This window comes from Pristis pectinata, chromosome 9 (genome assembly GCF_009764475.1).
Source record: "Pristis pectinata isolate sPriPec2 chromosome 9, sPriPec2.1.pri, whole genome shotgun sequence".
NCBI lineage: Eukaryota > Metazoa > Chordata > Chondrichthyes > Rhinopristiformes > Pristidae > Pristis > Pristis pectinata.
In genome coordinates this window covers 87,729,267-87,747,480 of record NC_067413.1, presented here as the reverse complement: position 1 = coordinate 87,747,480, position 18,214 = coordinate 87,729,267, and the positions used below count along the sequence as shown (strand labels likewise).

The window sequence follows — 18,214 nt, the reverse complement described above, 5'->3', positions numbered from 1 at the left end:
AATTGCTAAATAATTTCTATCTGCTAAAGTTTATTGTAAATAATTTCAATGCTGTTTCAAATCTTGTTCCTGATCCAGTTTCTTCAACTGCCCTTGATGGAAGTCATTTTAATTCATATCCAATCTGGAATTGGAACTTTAAAATTGGTTTGTTCCATATAATGAAGTCTTGAAGCTCATGGCATTGAATCTCCAAGATGCAATATTCATCTCAGCAGAAAGGAGGTGATAAAAGTATAACTGTACAGCTTCTCTTTGCAAAATATAACTGTGCACTTAAGACAATGGATGGCTGGTGCAATTATACATTGTAGAAGGATGTATATCCAGTTGATTTGGAGCCAAATTGTTTAAATGGCATTAACATATAAAATACAAGAGAACAAGTGTGTGGACCTCAATAATCCACCTTAAACTAAATTTCATAAACTATGTTCCTTCAAAAATTATTTCTTTTTAAACCTATCAGAGCCACAGCAAACTAACCACAAATAAGATGGCTTGTATTTAAAGATCATCAATATTTGAGCAGTCCAGTGATGAAAATATCTTGGTGTATGCATTAGAGCATGCTTCCAATTTTTGCTAGGCTGTGTGAAGTGCTGCCAAGCACAGATGAGGCACTTGCTCAAAGAAAATCTGCTATTTATACATCTTTATGTGCCTGAAGCCTGTAACACTATCAACATTTAAATGGCTCAATGAAGATCATGATTAGAATTTGAACTAGTATACACTGATCATCCAAACATGCAAAAATATAGGATCACCTGCCTCCCCAAATTAACAATATAACTTAGAATTTCAATTGGTTTATAAACTGTGTTAATTTTTGTCAGTACAAGGCCCAAACTATTTAAAATCTATAAATCACTGAATTGCAGGATTTCAACTGCTTTTTACTTGTGAATGACTATAAACCTCAGATCTACTATTTTCCCTTTTGCAGCACATACCAAACATAACCTGTTTTGGCCTTTACAGTGCTGTATTTAAAACACTACTATTTTAGCATTTTCTCAAATGTTGATAAATACTAATTCACCAACAAAGTCAAGGTACTACAAAAACAAGACATTCTAATTCCATAGGTCATGCTCTTTTGGTGGATAGACCCAACAAACTAAAGGGGATTTTTATAATGGATGCCTGTTTTATGCAGGAAAAAAAAAATGAGAATACTGCAGTATTAAAATTAGATAGCATAAACAAAGTACATTTTAATGACTTAAAATTCTCAATTCTAACACAGAATAGCACCTTATTAATTGCTGAGGTATTATTCTCGTTAAAACAGCACACTTTAAACACCTGTATTCCAGATAAAATAGATTAACAGGATCGCAAACTTTAAATAGTTTTACAATATAACTTCGTTTTTTTTTTAAGTTGGGTTTCTGGACCATGCAGATGATAAACCATTGCCTATTATTTTTATTTCTAGAAAATTAGTCTTGCTGAGTTATAAGCATCTCTGTAACAGAAATTTGTTTGCAAACCTAAACACATTTTCAAGAATTTATGCATGTATTGTGAATTTGTTAAAATAAATTTAAATAACTAGTTACTGTTGTACACAATATCAAGAAAATGTTTTTATGCACTCAGCAGGTATGACAAAAAAAACTTGTTACTATCTTCCTATTGTAGCCTAGAGCCTTTTTATCAACTACAGGAATGCAATTGGATGCATCAGGGCCTAGGTTGAGAGCTGATACCAACCATACAAATTACCGGAACAAGGCATTTTGATGTTTATAAGAACTGCACATATAAATTTTCAATTTCCCATACTGTAACATTATAACATATTAAAGGCTCCAGACTTTATGATCCAACTATGATACTACAAACAAAAGGACTACCAAAAATAATTTATTTTGGACTATGATACAGGTGTAGTGCTCCGTTTTAGACTCAGACAATACTTTCTCAGTTTAATATAGTAAAATCCTGCGTTCTATGGCTTTGCGGCAGATAGGACATTCACTCATTCGATCACCACAAAGTTGACATGTCCCATGTCCACAGAGAAAAATCATGTTCTTCAAACGATCCAGGCAAACAGGGCACATAGTCTGAAACAGATTGCACATCAAACACTGTTAACTATGTGTTCTGCTGAACATCAAATACACTTCATTTTAGCAGGATAGCAATCTAGAGTTTGGTTTTTCATTTTTGATTTACTGATATGTACTGGGATTCTACCAAAGTGATTGTGCATAACAGGAATTCTGCAGCATGCAAATATTAACTATGAAGGCTGAATCAGGTAATCATTCAAGGTTTGAATTCAGTACCTTCCTCATCATTCTATACTTTCACTTCACAGGATTACATAACTGAATAAACTATGCAGTTTAAGTGCAATGAACAGGAAAAAAACAAATATGTAACCATTTACACATAATCATGATATTCTCAGTAAGCTAAATTAATTGTAAGTAATTTGTAGCCAAGCCAGTAGAACCCACTTCCCACATGTAGTTGGACTTACTCCATGACCGAATTTGAAGGAGACAATAGGTAAGATTTTGCTGGCACAGTCATCAGCTGCAATCACCCCAAATCCAAACTTAATTGATCTGAATGCATCCAAACTTACTTGATCTGAATGCACAGGACCATTTTTGCTGGAATATAGGGTCCTTAAATCCAGCAACAAAGCCCCGAACCATGGCAGGGCCTTCTATGACACAGTGAAGAAACCCTACCTGAAACTCTGCTGGCAGCTTTGATAAGTGACAGCTGTAAAACCTATTTGGGTTTTTCCTTTAAAACATCTTGCAATGTTTCTAACATTCCAAAAATATTTAGAAACTATTGAAATAGAACCAATTAAAATATTTCAAAATTTATATTTAAGAACAAACAATTAAAAACACTTTAAAACATCAAGTCATTAAAGACATTGAAGAGAAAGGAACTTGCTTTCTTCCCTTTCCCTTAGCCAAGAGGATTGCAGATCTTACATCAGGTCTAACCTGATGTAGGATCCAAGAGCCAATAATCCAGGGTAAATATTGGAGAATCTCAGCAAGATGCATTTTGAAATAGCACCAATTATTGGTGAGTTAAGTTCCAGACCTCCAGATTTGATTACGTACACACAGATGTCATAAACTTGATGACCTTTACTAACAAAATCAGGCCATTCTTACTTTATATATGTTGTTTATAAAGTAAGAATGGCCTGATTTTGTTAGTCAATCAGAAATATTACAAAAGGACACTATGAGACCCGGATTATCTCAGAAATACAACCTCTTCTTACTTAATTTAGATAATGATAACAATGCACATGGATACAGCTGCAAGATTCTAGAGGCATTATTTAAATACTGGTATGTATTTGCTCATCGTTCTCTTATAATTTGAGGATTATAAATGCTTCAGTTTTAGAGCTCTGCAACACATTTCTTGATCAATTAGTCCAAACAGGACTATAACCCAGTGGAGCCAAATGTTTTTTTTCAATTAATCTATGTCACAAATTCAGTGCAATATATTAAATTAGTGCCTTCCCCCCCAAACTCCCAATAAGGTTACCAAATTGGAAGGGTAATCTGTAGAAATCTTCAAGAACTATTATTTTAAAAAAAGAAAAAGGAGACCCAGGATGAACTTGGAATGGACACCAGTTGTTTGTTAGAATCCTTTCTGAAAGCTTAACTTCCTAATTCAATTTGTACGGTTTACAAAACTGAGCATTAAATGTTTGGATTCCAGTTTTTGAAACCAGAAATTACAATTAAATCCCTTTTCTCCCCCCATTCACAGTGGTATTTTACCTGTTCCTTGATATCCTGCAACTGTTGCTGGAGCTTCTGTACATCAGCATTGACATTGGTATTGTCCTTGTCTCGCTGAAGAGGAGTAATATTTCCACTACCTGAAATTCAAGAGCCCATTTTACTCAAACATTTCAGAAATAGATTTTTCCTCGGTTTAAACCATTGGTAATGATAAAAAAATACTACAGTGAGTTTTTTCCCCACTGAATTATGTAAAATTTCACAGTATTATAAACAAAAAAGTTAGGTCAACTGCATTTATAATGGTTCTCTCATTTTCAAGTATATTGTGCTAAGTAGTTCAATCTGTATGGTGCTAAAGAGTCTGTCATACGCTCAAAATCCTTCTAACCTCACTGGCTACCATGCCACATTAAACCAAAATAAAAAGTCTAGTGAGAGCTTTCTAGTGTTTCAACTCACTTTGTACCATTTAAACAATTCATCAAACACAATTGGTGGGTGTAGTGCATGTTCAACTATATGCCTAATCTGGCAGCTACATCCTTCAACACTAGACCAGTTAGTCAGTGGTCTCACACTTATCATTGAATCGTACAGAAATGGGACCCACTACATCCATGCCGACTTTTCTCCTCATCAACACTAATCCCATTTGTCTACATTAGGGTTGTATCCTTCTATCCCGTATCTAAGTGTCTGTCTAAATTCCTTTTAAACTTATTAATTGTATCTGATTGTATCGCCTGCAGATATCAACCACTCTGTGTGTAAAAACAATTATCCTTCAGATCTCTTAAAATTCCTTCCTCTCACCTTAAACCTATGCCCTCTTGTTCTTGATAATCAATTTTTTTTTCCCATAATTGGGTTATCTACCCAATCTACACCTCTCATAATCTTATATTTTTCTATCAGGTCACCCCTCAGCCTCTTTCACTCCAGGGAAAACAACCCCTGGCAATGAACCTTCAAGTACACCTGCCTTTGGTGATGAACATTGAAGTATACCAGCAACAAGCAATCTGCTGGAGGAACCCTGAGGGTTTAGCAACATCTGTGGGAGGAAAGGAATTGTCAACATTTTAATCCAAACCCCCGATGCAGGGTTTCAACCCTAAAAAGTCAACAACTCCTTTCCTCCCACAAATGCTGCTTGATCCACTAAGTTCCTCCAGCAGATTGTTTGTTGCTCCAGATTCCAGCATCTGCAGTCTCATGTCTCCACTGAAGTACACCAGCCTTACTACCATCACTGCTTTAACTTTTGGAAGAGATCTAGTTTGTTACTTGTAAGATGACTATCCACTGTAATTAAGTCTTTCTTTGCCTAAAAATAACAAGGGCTTCAGAAGCAGCACCAAGGCTTCCAGAAGCACCACAGTAGCAATGGTATACCACAGTACACTGAAGCTGATGTGGTCATCTTAGTGTTGGAACAGGATATGTTCAGAGATGGAGAAGTCTTGCACCTTGGCCAGCAATTATACTTGTGCAATCCCGTGATTATGTCAGACTATTGTTTGATGTCTGCAGTTCATCTCCCTTAAATTTGGCACTAGCTCCCAGATGTTAGGAATGAATTCCCTGCAGAGTCAGGTGGTATGGATGTGACTTTGTTGTGTCCTAATCTGGTGCTCAATTTGGTTTTATGCATTTTTTGACTGAAAATAGATTTGTACACCAATCTGACTTCTGGCCTTTCCATTCTTATTTCCTCTAAGTGAGATGGCCAAGCTGTCCATACATGGACAGTTTTATGTAATAGGCCTGCAGTAGGAAGTGAATGATTTTCTGAACTAAGCTACCAGAAATTAAGCAGAACTTCTTCCAGAATGGACAGATGCTCAGCTTCCAGGAATGAAAGCTAGATGTCCAGATCATCATTTAAAAAGTCATATCAAGATACATCGCAGAATTGTCCAAGATTCCATATAATGGAAGTGCAAAGTATCCTGAGTCTACAATAAGAAGGTTGACTAGAAAACCAGTGTTCAAGTTGTGAAAATGTCCTCCATAACTAGTGATTTTCCAACATTTGCAGGAACAGATATTTTTATTCAAAGAAAGTGCTAGTTACTTGTAAAAGATCCGCTACTGCAAGAGCCGTGAAGGATATTGACTTAATCTGAATTAGTTGAGAGAGACTGAATTTTTTAAAAATCCTGCTACTTATGGATGTGATAAATATAAGAAGCCAGCTCAGGAAGAGGAAGAATTAAAAACATAGCACTCTTGAATAAGGCGTTTTACTAAGTTATATAAAAACAGTTGGTATTGTACAATGACATTTAGACAATGCATAGGTAAATTGTATGCATAGTGAATGAAATCTGTCAATAGAGAAAAACCCAGAGAGCCATTGGTGACTTAAACCAACACCTGAACTAGAAAATACATCAGGCCATTCAAGTTATGGGTAGCAACATACTCAAATAGAAGCTAGGCTGTGGTCTGCCTAATGCAGAGGGAATAATTTATGAAGGATTAGGGACAGCAAGGGAATGATAGATAAGCGCATAGTCCAAGCTATCATGTTAAGCAATCAATATTACTGAACATAGTATTTATGTTTTATCAAACTATTTAAGAGCCATCTGTGGTGTAGAAAATCTTAAGATATCAGGCATATGAACATACATACAAATTAGGAAGAGATCACTTGGCTCCTCAAGGCTACTATACCAGTCAAAAAGATCACATTGTAACCTCAATTCTGCAATCCCATAGCTACAGTAACCTTATGAATTATACAACTTTGCCATGAAAATATTCAAAGACACTGCTTTCACTGCCCTTTCACGAAGAGCGTTCCAAAGACTCATGACCCTCAGAGAAAACCTTTTGCCACATCTTAAATAGATGACCCTTCCTTTTAAACCATGATCCCTAAGTCTCTCTTATATAGAGGAATCATTCTCTTCACATTCAACCTGCCATGACCCCTATCTTCTATGTTTCAATCAGGTCACTTCTGAACACGAGGATAAAAGCCTAGCCTGTCCAACCCTTCCTCACAAGACAACCGCCCATTCCAGCTACCAATCTAGTTAACTTAGTCTGAATTGCTTCCAACATATTAACATGCCTCCTTACACAAGTTCAGTGCTGTACACAGTAATCTAGGTGACGTAGCACCAATGCCCTATAAAGCTCAAGCATAACCTCCCCACTTTTGGATTCAATTCCCCTAGCAATAAACAAATAATTCTGCTAGCTGTTCTAATAAGTACCTGCAAATCATACACATGGACACCTGCATCATCTAAGAGCTTTGTCATCTCTCACCATTTAATGTGCTTTTTCAGTTTTCCAGTCAAAATGATCAAGTTTACATTTTATCATATTATAAGTGTATTTGTCAGATCTTTGCCCACTCACTTAACCTATTTATACATTTTTGTAACTTTCTTATGCCTCTTCACAACTTACTGCCCTACTGATCTTTGTGCTATTAACAAATTTAGCAACCACTCTTTTGGGGCTTTCATCCAAGTCAGTTATATAAATTACAAAAAAAAAACTGAAGTAAATATTTCCAGCCTCCTTCAAAAGTACAGGTCCTATTATAATACTACATATAATATTATAATATTTTAGGCATTAAGTTACATTTTAAAATATTATATGCCAACATATTTCTAAATGATTAGCAACATCTGGCTGTTGTAATAGGATGCTACATCAACATTCCTCATAAATTATTTATCCATTATTCCAAGTGCTGACTAGCATACCCCATAATTGTAGACTGGTCCTTCCCTGAGCATTCAGGATGCATTTTCAGGAACAATTGAATCAAATGTAAAGGGGTAATTACATACTGCATTTTCATGGACAGATTCAAAATTGCTGACTTTTACCATTAAGATCAGGCCATTCTTACTTAATACGACAGCAGCTTAAAAAAAACCCCAATGATATACAACAATCAGAAATATTAAAAAGGACCCTTATCATATGAGACCCAGATTTTCTGATAAATGCAACCTCCTTTTGCAAATTTTGGAAGCAGTAGGGTTACTTAATAGCATCTTTCATTCAGTACAGCACAAGCAGAATATCACCTCTCATCTTTGACACTTTCAACAACAAACTCCAAAAAAGAAGCATCACTAAGTTTAAGAGTTAATGCCCACCTAAAGGCATTAAAACACATAATAATGATATAGGTAGGAGGGGGACAGAAAAAAGTCAGCCAAGGTTCCCATTCTTGACAGTTAAGATCAGATCTTCTCTTTGGGATAAGAACATTGACGAATTATCGTGCAGTTTAAGCTTCGTTCTGATACCAAGTGCAATGGAAAAACTTATCAGCACTCATTATCAAGACTCAATCTTGCTCATCAAACTAAAACCTTCAGCCAAAAATAACTATATTTGAAAAAAATGCAATGACATCAAATATCAGATTGTTAGGTACCCTGATACTGAGAGACTAATATATGGCAACTCTCTTTTTTTCTAGATTACATTTGTGGATTACATTTCTTTAAATGTAAAATCTGTACCAAACTCATCAGCTCCCTAATCAAACCATCACAAATCTGAAGAAAAACATCTAAAGATTTAATAAAGAAACGATTTAACTAAGCTGTGTGTTCTCAATACCAGAGTCCTAATTTTGCTCACCTAAATTGTAATCTATCCACTTACATGCATATAAAATTACAGTCAAATTGCTGTCACATACATATCATTTCATGATACCACAGTGATGAAAATGGAATGAGTTTTAGATTCAGCCCCATTTATATATTGGGCTTAAAATATATCAAGAAATGAATGCAAAGAAAATAAAAAATGGATTGTGTTAAGAAGTGACTCACTAAGATCATCATTGGAATCTTCCGTACCTTTCCCACCACAACACATGATAAAAGGCACTCTTCGTTCCACAACTGCCCGGCATTGCACACACTTTTTCATTAGGCTTGCACAATCTGAGAAAGTTTTAAAAAAATTACCCATTTAACTATTTGCATACATCTTACCATCTACACATATTGCAATTAGTTCAAAAAACACATGTTTTATTGGCAGGTGACAATCCAAACAAGACAAGCCCAGCACCTGATCATTTAAAAAAAAGGCTCTTAAACTGATATCAGACCCTTAACTAATGTACATATCAGCCCATTATTCATTTTACGCAGATATCAGAGTCTTAATAACATATTCGTATCAAATTTATTGTCCCAAATCCCAGCACAGGTCAAGTTCCAGTACATAACTAAGCTACTTAAAAGATTAGATCAGGGTTAGATCAGCCTCAATCTTATTTGAATGGTGGATCAAACAGTTCTTAGATTCTAAATCTCCAAATGGGGCAAACAGATTCTAATTTCTAGCCTGACCCATTGAGACAGAGTGTAATTAGAGACAATTTACACTCATATATTGTTATCAATTCATCTGATGAAAAGTAATGGTGCACGTGTTTACAAGAGACCGCAGACTGTTTTGTTTCATTTGAACGGATCCAAGGGATGTTCTGATCAACTAGTGAAAGAGGGAAATTTTAAAAATCAGGACATAAATTGAGACTTGCTTGTTAACCAAGTAGTGGGATATGCAAGCAAATAAAAATGACTGAAGCTATGAGTACTCAAATCTATGCATGATAAAATATTAGGAATTTTAATGATGTTGGCATGACTTTTCAGTTCAGACAATTTACTGTAAAGCAACTGTTTCAATTCAAGCAAATATAGGCCTTATTAGTGGATCCATGAGCAATGAAAGATCTAGGACTTTGGCTCAATTGAATTCTAACTCTTCTGAACATAATTGGAAGTAATCCTGTCATGCAGAAATAAAATTCATAATTTGTGCAAAAGGAGACACCACAATGATGAGTAATGGAGAAATGGCAACATAGCAACTATATCACCATGAAGACTTGGGTGAAAGGTCTTGCTGAATTTGCATAAAGACTCTCTCTATGTCCTCAACTGGAATGGAGTCTTCATGAGCATTCAAGGAGTACCCTGAAATCATGTCCATGAAGTGTGACATTATTTGCTGCCTCCTTTTTCCTCCTGTTGCTATTGCTGCACATAAGGCAACAATTGTGTTCTTGTCAATGCTAGGTTGTGAAACTTGCAGCATAGTTCTGACAACCTAAGCCGGGGTGTTAGCCAGTTATCAAAGCTTTTCAGCGACTTCATGTGTGGGCCTTATTTGGATATGCCTCTCCCCACCCCCAAAACCCCATCTCACATGATAGGATTTAGAACAGAAAACCCTGTCTCAGTGCTGATCTTCCTAAGGTCCAAATTCAGTCTGTGCCTATGACATACCACCAATGACAGGAAAGTGAAATTACATAGCGAAACATTTATGTAGTCAATCCCCAGATGACTGCAGCAGGAGTGTCCAAATACCTGCATTGAGAGTCTTTCAGACTGATACTTCAAGCACCTTTCCAGTTTGATAGAAGGACACAAGAACCAGAAGCCAATTTTCATCATAGTTTTGGACACAGAAACTTATAATGAAAATATACATTAAAAAAATAAACACCAGAAAATTTTCATTGCTTCATTCAAGTCACAATGGATTGAGTGATACTCTTGAGCAATTTGAGTATCTATAACCACAACTTCAAAAAGATGCAAGTGTAAAAAAAAATCGAGTTACATTTAGATTGTTTGGGAAGAATGGTACCTTCCTTTCTTGCACTGGAGCCTGCAATTTCTATTTCGTTCACACTTTTGATTAGTTCCTACCTCGCTGACCTCATGACAGTAGGCTTGGTTGTGGGCCAGACCAAGTTTAAGGTCAAATGTAGGATTGGAGGAATAATAGAACAAGAGTTTCCAAATTAGGGACCAAGGCAGGTACTGGGTGGTAATGGTCAGGATTAGTACTGGACATATGTTTTAATATATTTATGAAAGGTTTCAGGTTAGTGCCTGGATCCAGGTTAAGATTCAGAATATTTAGGGTGCAAGTTTTGTGGACAGCAGGTCAATTGTCCCTCAGGTATGCCATTCTCAACACCCAAAGTTCTTGGTTTTACTGGCAACTACCACTTTGATTTGGCCCAAACCCTTCATTGTCCTCAGTCCAACTGCACTTGAGCTTATCCATGTCATGCTGGAGAATTCAGGTTCAGTATTCAGCTTCCCAACATTTGGACGTACATATATTAAGGAAACATTTGTCATGCTTAGCATTATGATAAGAATTTTAGGGGTATTTTAGTGAGAAGTTCGGTGTTAGGGTATTTGGAGTTTGAGCTGGGACATTCCTCTGGCTCAAGAATCAACTCTTAGGAGTTCAAAGGATGACACTCATTTAAGGCATATGCATTAATTTTAATTTATGAAGGAGCATGGGATGCACTGATTCATTAACAGGAATTAGTTTCATTACTATTTGTCTATTTTGGATTGTTAATCTACAAGTACTTAAATGAATTGTACTTAGATCAGGGTTAGGACAAGGATCATGGTTTGTTGCTGTATTTGGAGTGTACTTTAGGTTTAAGAGATGGTACTAAAACTAAAAGCAACATGTCAGAAAAAAATTTTTGTCTTTACATACAATGGCGATTAGTTATCAAATGTATTGCAATAAAAACTAATTTCCCTTTTATAAACTCATTTTTATATTATCCAAAAGAAGTCATTTTCTTTGAATTTCCTCATAAGGGATAATTCCCAATGGGCTCATGGAATATTTGTTACTACAGTGTTCGGTCATTTCCATTGAATTATCTGCATGAACATTTGCACGCAAGTTAGGCTCTATAGTAGTCATCACATCAGAAGTAGGTAACAGACAAATCAAAACTTCAGAGAAAAGGCAGAAAAACAAGCATTGGCTTCCACATCCAAAAATATGTAAATAGAGAAAATGTAAATTCACAGAATTGCAAATTAAACTCATCATACTCACTTTCACAGGCGCACATGTGACCACAAGGCTGGAAAAGCACTGCTGCTTTCTTATCAGAACATACCACACATTCCTCAATCTGTGGGTAAATGAATTAGCTTCATGACAGTCTGGAAATTAAAACCTAGCAAGCAGTTCCCTCACTCTAAATGATCAAGCTTTCACAATGTACAACCTGAATTTTTTTTTACAATTTTGATGTTTGCATCAATAATATTTGTTAAGAGGAGGCATAATATGGCAATTCTTCACTAATGTAATAATTTTATCAAGTATTTCATGAAAAGAAAAAAAATATAATTAGTCAACAAGTAGACCATATAAAAATACAGTAAGTTAAAGCCCGAACTTGCATGCTCAACATTACCAAATTTCTATGTTTCACATCAAGAAAAAAACCTGTGGGCCAAACTGGGGGAAGAGGAAGGGAAGAAGAATGCAAAAATGAGTAAGTATTTATGAAAAAATAGAGAGATATCAATCCATTCTGTTGTATGTTAATTTAAGTTTATATAATTTATGTTTGTCATGTACTGTGCTGCTGCTGCAAAAAGCTGAATTTCATGGCATTTATAACAGGCATGTATCCCCACGATAATAAACTTAAACCTGAACTTGTACAATAACCACACACACTCTGACCCTTCCTGTGAATGAGCCTGAAATCAGAGCAGCTCTGCTGGAATTTTATAATCTTAGACCCTTGACAGTAGACTAGAGAGAACTGATAGAAAAGGGAGTGGAGAGAAAGGACACCGTCCTCAGGAGTCAAATTAACTGAATTAGACAGAAAAATACAAATTTACAAGGAGGTTCTATTACCTTTGTTCGAGACTGAACTTGGTCTTTACAGATGAGGCATTTTTTAACACGTGGTGAGCAAAGGGAACAAGTAGCAATGTGTCCACAAGGTCCAAACAAAGTGTCACGTTTCATATCTGAACAAACCATGCACTCTTCCAAAGTCTCTGTATCATTGTTAATCATAGAAGGACTACGTGATCCCACCTGTCCACTGAAATGAAGGATAAAATAATTAATGTTCCTATAATTATGTCACCTATAATTCAAGTCATATCAAACAAAAATAAATGATGGGTGTGTTTAAGCAATCTGTAAAAGCTTTCTTCCATCACCAGAAGGTGCCCTTAGGGAGGTATGGCTCAAAGATCGTATTTACCCTCAGATACCTTTCTAGACAAGATAGAATTGGACAGTGGAAATTCTGGCTACTTTTCCCTTCCATAATTGAAAGACACCAAAGGAAACTAGCATCTGCTATGATTAACTAAATCAGCACGGATATGGGACCTTTGTGGAATGGACAGCTCAACATCAAATTAAGAGTCCTTCAGGAAGTATTGGGTACATATAAAATCAGTGTTTCCATTCCTTGGTGTCTTAGGCCATACATCAAATGTGGTTTAGTCTAATACCAGGAATTTAAAGCATTTGAAAAGCTATCTGCATTCTGTGCTGTTGCTTCACAAATTACTGGTGTTTTAAGTCCTCGGGTCAAATCACATTTAGTGTAGCTGAATACCTCCTTGAAATTTAGAAACTTGACCGATTCAGGCAGCCATATCAGTCAGGTCAGCTGTTCCTGGATCCTACGATAGAAGGACACAATCTCGATGGAAAACCCCCATTTTACACCTTTTTTTGTGATTCTTTGCAATGTCTCAACCTTTTTTTTTTAGGGAAATTGGTAAAAACTACATTGTTTTGGAATATGCAATTTTGTTCTCCTAGTTATTGTGGAGCAGGGGAAGTACATTGCCATAGTGGGTCGGATTGTGTTGACCTGGACTCTCCACCAGATCACACCAGGTACAGGATCCAAAATTTCAATGGAGTTGGCTGGTCACAGATTTATGCAGCGAAGAGAGAGTAAAGTAAAAAAAAACAAAGCAATATAATTATTTTGAAATGTTGTTATTAATTAACTTCACCTTGGATTTTAAATGATTCTTAAATTTTAATATTTAAATATCTCTGAATCTTAACAGATAAGTACAAATTATTAAAAGCACTTGGTTTTGACCAAAGACAAAGGTGTGTCACCAGCTTTGCCTTGCCAGGATGGTTTTGAGAAAGGCACTCTGCACTGTGCCTTGTGATGCAGCAGGGACACACTGTCCGGGTCTCGCCACTAGACTTCAGAACGCGGAAGGGGAGTTCTCCACATCTGGTAAGTCTGGTGTAAGGGGCCAGTGATACCAGGCTGATGGCCGTGAAGATGTTATGGGTTTCAGGGAGGTAGAAAAAGAGAGACTTTGGTTAGTGTGACCTGGTACAATATGACAATTTGCTACCCTTTGTCTACTGTAAATATTTAAGAGAACAAAAATGCAAATTCTAAAATGGTGTATTCTTTCTTTACTCATCCTCCCACCCTCCCCCCCAAAAAGGTCTGAGAAACATCAGGACAATGCTGTGACTTGCAACAATTTTTCTCCAGTAATCTGTGTGGTGGAGTTGAGCAGTACATCAATTTTTGCTCTCAGGAGATGCCTTTCAGTGCTTTATATGCGATACAAGGAAAATTCTACAAAAAGCATCATGTAAAGTTTTATTACTGTTGGGGATAACAATTTGTACTATTTATTGATACAATGATCTTTATTACTGAATCTCCTATTGGTATTTTCAATGACTTGTTGGGTCTCTGAACATATTAAACGTAATAAAAAAAATATCAAAGGCTAATGCTAATCAATTATATTAAAAAAGTTTTTAAATATTTGAAATTAGTACACACCATACTGACACACAAACCTGACTTTCTCTTTATGACATTTGGCCAAGACCTTACAGAGGTTTGGATCTGGGCAAAGATCAAGTGGTGACTGTCCCTTTTTATTCCGAATAGCAAGATCGGCTCCATTTGCAGCTAGAAAGCAAGCAATAGAAGCAGCACTCTTTTTATCTGCTCCTTGTGTCCCGAGGCCCATAAGCAACTGAAAGGAAGAATTATAAATTTTAGGAAAACGTGCCACCATGATTAAATATTTTTATATATACAAGAAGCACTGCAGAACAAGAATTATTACTTGCAGGATTATTTTAAGAATTTTTTTCAGCACAGCTTTTCTGTTTTCCAAATTATACAGAAAGACTTATTTCATGCCATTTGCAGTTTTCAAATGTAAAGTCTCTTTATTGAGTTTTTAATAAAAATTGTTTAAAGAAACTACAACACCCACTAATGCCTTCCCCACACATTTTCTATTTTTCCTCTCCAAAACTGAGATAACTTTCCCCACATATAAATCTTTCCTAAGCTCCTTCTCTTCTCTGAAACTGTCCTTCTCAACCCCTTCCTCCAATTTAGTTAAATTGCTTGGATCTCTAACACTGATGAATCCAAAAACATTGGTCGAGACTGCTTGTGGCATCAAAACCAGAGATAACTGCTATGCAGGAAAAGGGATTAAAAAAAAGAAAAGTTTGTCAGCTGGGGCTGTATAATGTCAAAAAAGTTGTTGATTGAAAACAAAATAAGCTTGTGCTCATTACTTAGGCAATTTAAAATTCATGTAAAAATTCGGCTATTCATATCTTCCCCATCAGTATCTAAATTTGTACGAACTTCCTCTAATCCATTATCCTTGTAGCTGCTCACCTACATCGTCTAGTAGTCTAGAATACCTCAAATTTAAAATAGTTTTTATATCTATTCATGGTCTCACCTGTCCCCCTCACATTGCCTTCTAGGCATCCACAAGAAAATTATTATTCTAGCCCTTGCCACTTGTACAGCCCAAATACCTTCATTTGCAGAGGCCCAGAACCTCCATAAAACTTTCCAATTCACTATCTTATTCTTTATCCTCTCAATTTTTTGTTAAACATGGTGTTAATTCTTGTTTAATTACACTCCTGTGAAATACCTTAAAATATATTTCTGTTAAAGCTGTAAACCAAATGTAAATTGTTGTTGAGCGCTTATTTCAACCCATTTTTATTAATGTAACTGCTGATCTAATTTATCTAGATGAAGTACCTACAATTGTCATGCAAAGTAATGCAAGCTCTCTCATTTTCAATTGCTATGTGTGCAAAACCAAACATTGAGATATTGTTTCTTTGAAGGTGCCATTAAAGTAAGTACTTGAATGTAAGTAATCAAAACAAACAACTAAGACAAAAGCCTTTTCAGGAATACCAATAGCCTTCAATCCAGTCAATATTAAATGTTTTTCTTTGAATGTTTGCATCTCAGCAACCGAATTTAAATAATGCTTCTGTTTGTGATGTAGCCTCTAAACATGCATACTAAATGTGTGAAATGTTTTGATTGAAACTTTTAATAATTTTTTACATTTAACTCAGGAGACTCTCTAAATCTCCTTTCCTTTTGGACTCATGCCAGAATAAAGATGCACCAGCTGTGTTTTCTCAGCAATTGACCTGACCCCTCTTCCCCAGTAATAGTAAGTCTGGATCAATCACAATGGAATCACCAGCACAACTGAGATTTGACACAGAGTAATGCAGCATTGAAACAGGCTCTACAGTCCAATGAGTCTCCAACAACAATCGAGCATTTGTTAACAATTGTTAAGCCTATCCTAACCCATTTTATTCACCTTCATTCCCATCAGCACCCTAAGGTTTCTATTACTCACCTACAAACTAGGGGAAAATTAGGATGGCCAACCACCAACATGCACATTTTTGGGATGTGGGAGAAAACTGGAGCACCTGCAGGAAACCCACGCACTCACATAACCTCAAGTTGAACCAAATTTATAATAATAATAATAATGCACATAAAAATTAACAATGTTAGAAAACTTAAATAATAGAGGCATTAACAAAATTTAAACAGTCTTTATATTGTACCTTTGATTTGAGTACTGATTGACTGTAGTTGCTAAACTTGTTCAAATTCTAAAGAATTATTTGCAGTTGCATTTAAAAAAAACTGGTTTATGGAATCAAAATTACCCATGATAAACATGTCTCAAGAATTTGCTATATTTAAGTCAATGGTAACATGGACATGATAGAGGTATAAAAAATATTAAAAGAGGAATAGATAGACAGCCAGTGCCTCTTTCCCAGGGCACCAATGCTCAATACAAGAGGGCATGGCTTTAAAGTAATGGGTGGGAAGTTCAATGGAGATATCAGAGGGAGGTTTTTCACTCAGAGAGTGGTTGGTGCATGGAATGTGCTGCCTGGGGTAGTAGTGGAGGCAGGTACGTTGGTCAAGTTCAAGAGATTGTTAGATAAGCAAATGGAGGAATTTAAAATAGGGGGATATGTGGGAGGAAGGGGTTAGATAGTATTAGACGTGGTTTAAAGGTCGGCACAACATGGTGGGCCAAAGAGCCTGTATTGTTCTATGGTAATATCTTTAAATGTTCTTTTGTCAACTGTTTAGAATGCATGCTCCCTTTGGAGGGCATCAGTAACAGCACTACGTTTTTCCAGATGGTCAAACCGATTTCATAATCGGAACAAACTGAATTAAAATACTCTAACCTTCAAGTATAGATGCAAGTAGAAGTCAAGTTTCCCTATATTAGGGTACAACACCCTTGATTTTGACAAATTAATTTCCCAAAAAAATGACAGGAATAATGTTTAAAGACGCAAGGCAAATAGAGAATATGTAGTCAGGTGGATGGCTTCCCTTTCATATTTTCAACACAGGATTTTATGGCACTCAATTACAAAGCCTTTCATAATCCACACAAAAAATATTATTGTCGTCCTGTTACTTGCACGCCTGATTGTGCATTACTTCTAGAGAGAAAAGAATAAATCCAAAAATTTTATGCTACTTCATTTTTCTTCTTCCATGTGGATAAATTCCAAGAATTCATATTAAAAGATGAAATGAGCAAATAAGGCATAATGTTCTTAGCAGGCATGTATAAAGGCTAGATTGCACTTTAAAAAGGCAAATTAATTTTGAGAAAATTCAACTCATTAAAAAAAAGTACTCCAATGGACTTCATATATTTCAATATTTCTTTTACAGAATGGAGTTGATAAGAGACACCAATGCATCACATCCAATGTGTTTTACAAGTCCACCCAATCACAGAAGGGTTAATAAAATTTACCTTCCCAACATCCAAATCTTAATAAAATAAACCAATTGTTTGATTTATCTAAATTAACAAGACGTTATTCTTCAGTCTTTTCAATTAATTAAACAATTGAGCTAACTCCAAATGTTTGTTTTCAATCTTTTTATTAGTTTCCAAATTAATACAGATTAATATATAACCTCAATGATTGTACACATAATACAGAGATCAAGAGAGCAATGACATAGATAATCATAAAAAATAATAAAATATAAAAAATCTTTAGATCTCACGATCTCTTAGTAGATGAATATAAAAAAGAAAAAGATTTATTGTATATATAAAAAAAATCCCCAAATCAATTAAAAAAAATTGTAAATAATATAACAAACTAAACTATAAAGAAAATTTCAAAAAAAAGAGATAAAAAAAACTGGACTGAAATTTCTCAATAAAAACAGAACAATATTATGTCCACAACTCCGTCCCTTTAAATTGAAAAGT

The 18,214-nt window shown here is 35.5% G+C and overlaps 1 protein-coding gene across 2 annotated transcripts in view; it reads right to left on the bottom strand.

Annotated features, from left to right (window-relative positions):
• Positions 1-1,189: 1,189 nt before the first annotated feature.
• mib1 (MIB E3 ubiquitin protein ligase 1) overlaps positions 1,190-18,214 on the bottom strand; it is a 111,344-nt gene continuing 94,319 nt past the window's right edge. Inside the window, exons 16-21 of one of the 2 annotated variants that reach the window (XM_052023327.1) lie at positions 14,442-14,623; positions 12,486-12,678; positions 11,664-11,742; positions 8,615-8,701; positions 3,795-3,895; positions 1,190-2,078 (exon numbers count right to left, since the gene is read on the bottom strand). In XM_052023327.1, coding sequence (XP_051879287.1) covers positions 1,938-2,078; positions 3,795-3,895; positions 8,615-8,701; positions 11,664-11,742; positions 12,486-12,678; positions 14,442-14,623 — 783 coding nt within the window. In that variant the 3' untranslated portion in view covers positions 1,190-1,937. Of the gene's footprint in view, positions 2,079-3,794; positions 3,896-8,587; positions 8,702-11,663; positions 11,743-12,485; positions 12,679-14,441; positions 14,624-18,214 lie in introns of both variants that reach the window. The other variant, XM_052023325.1, reaches the window with a different exon arrangement.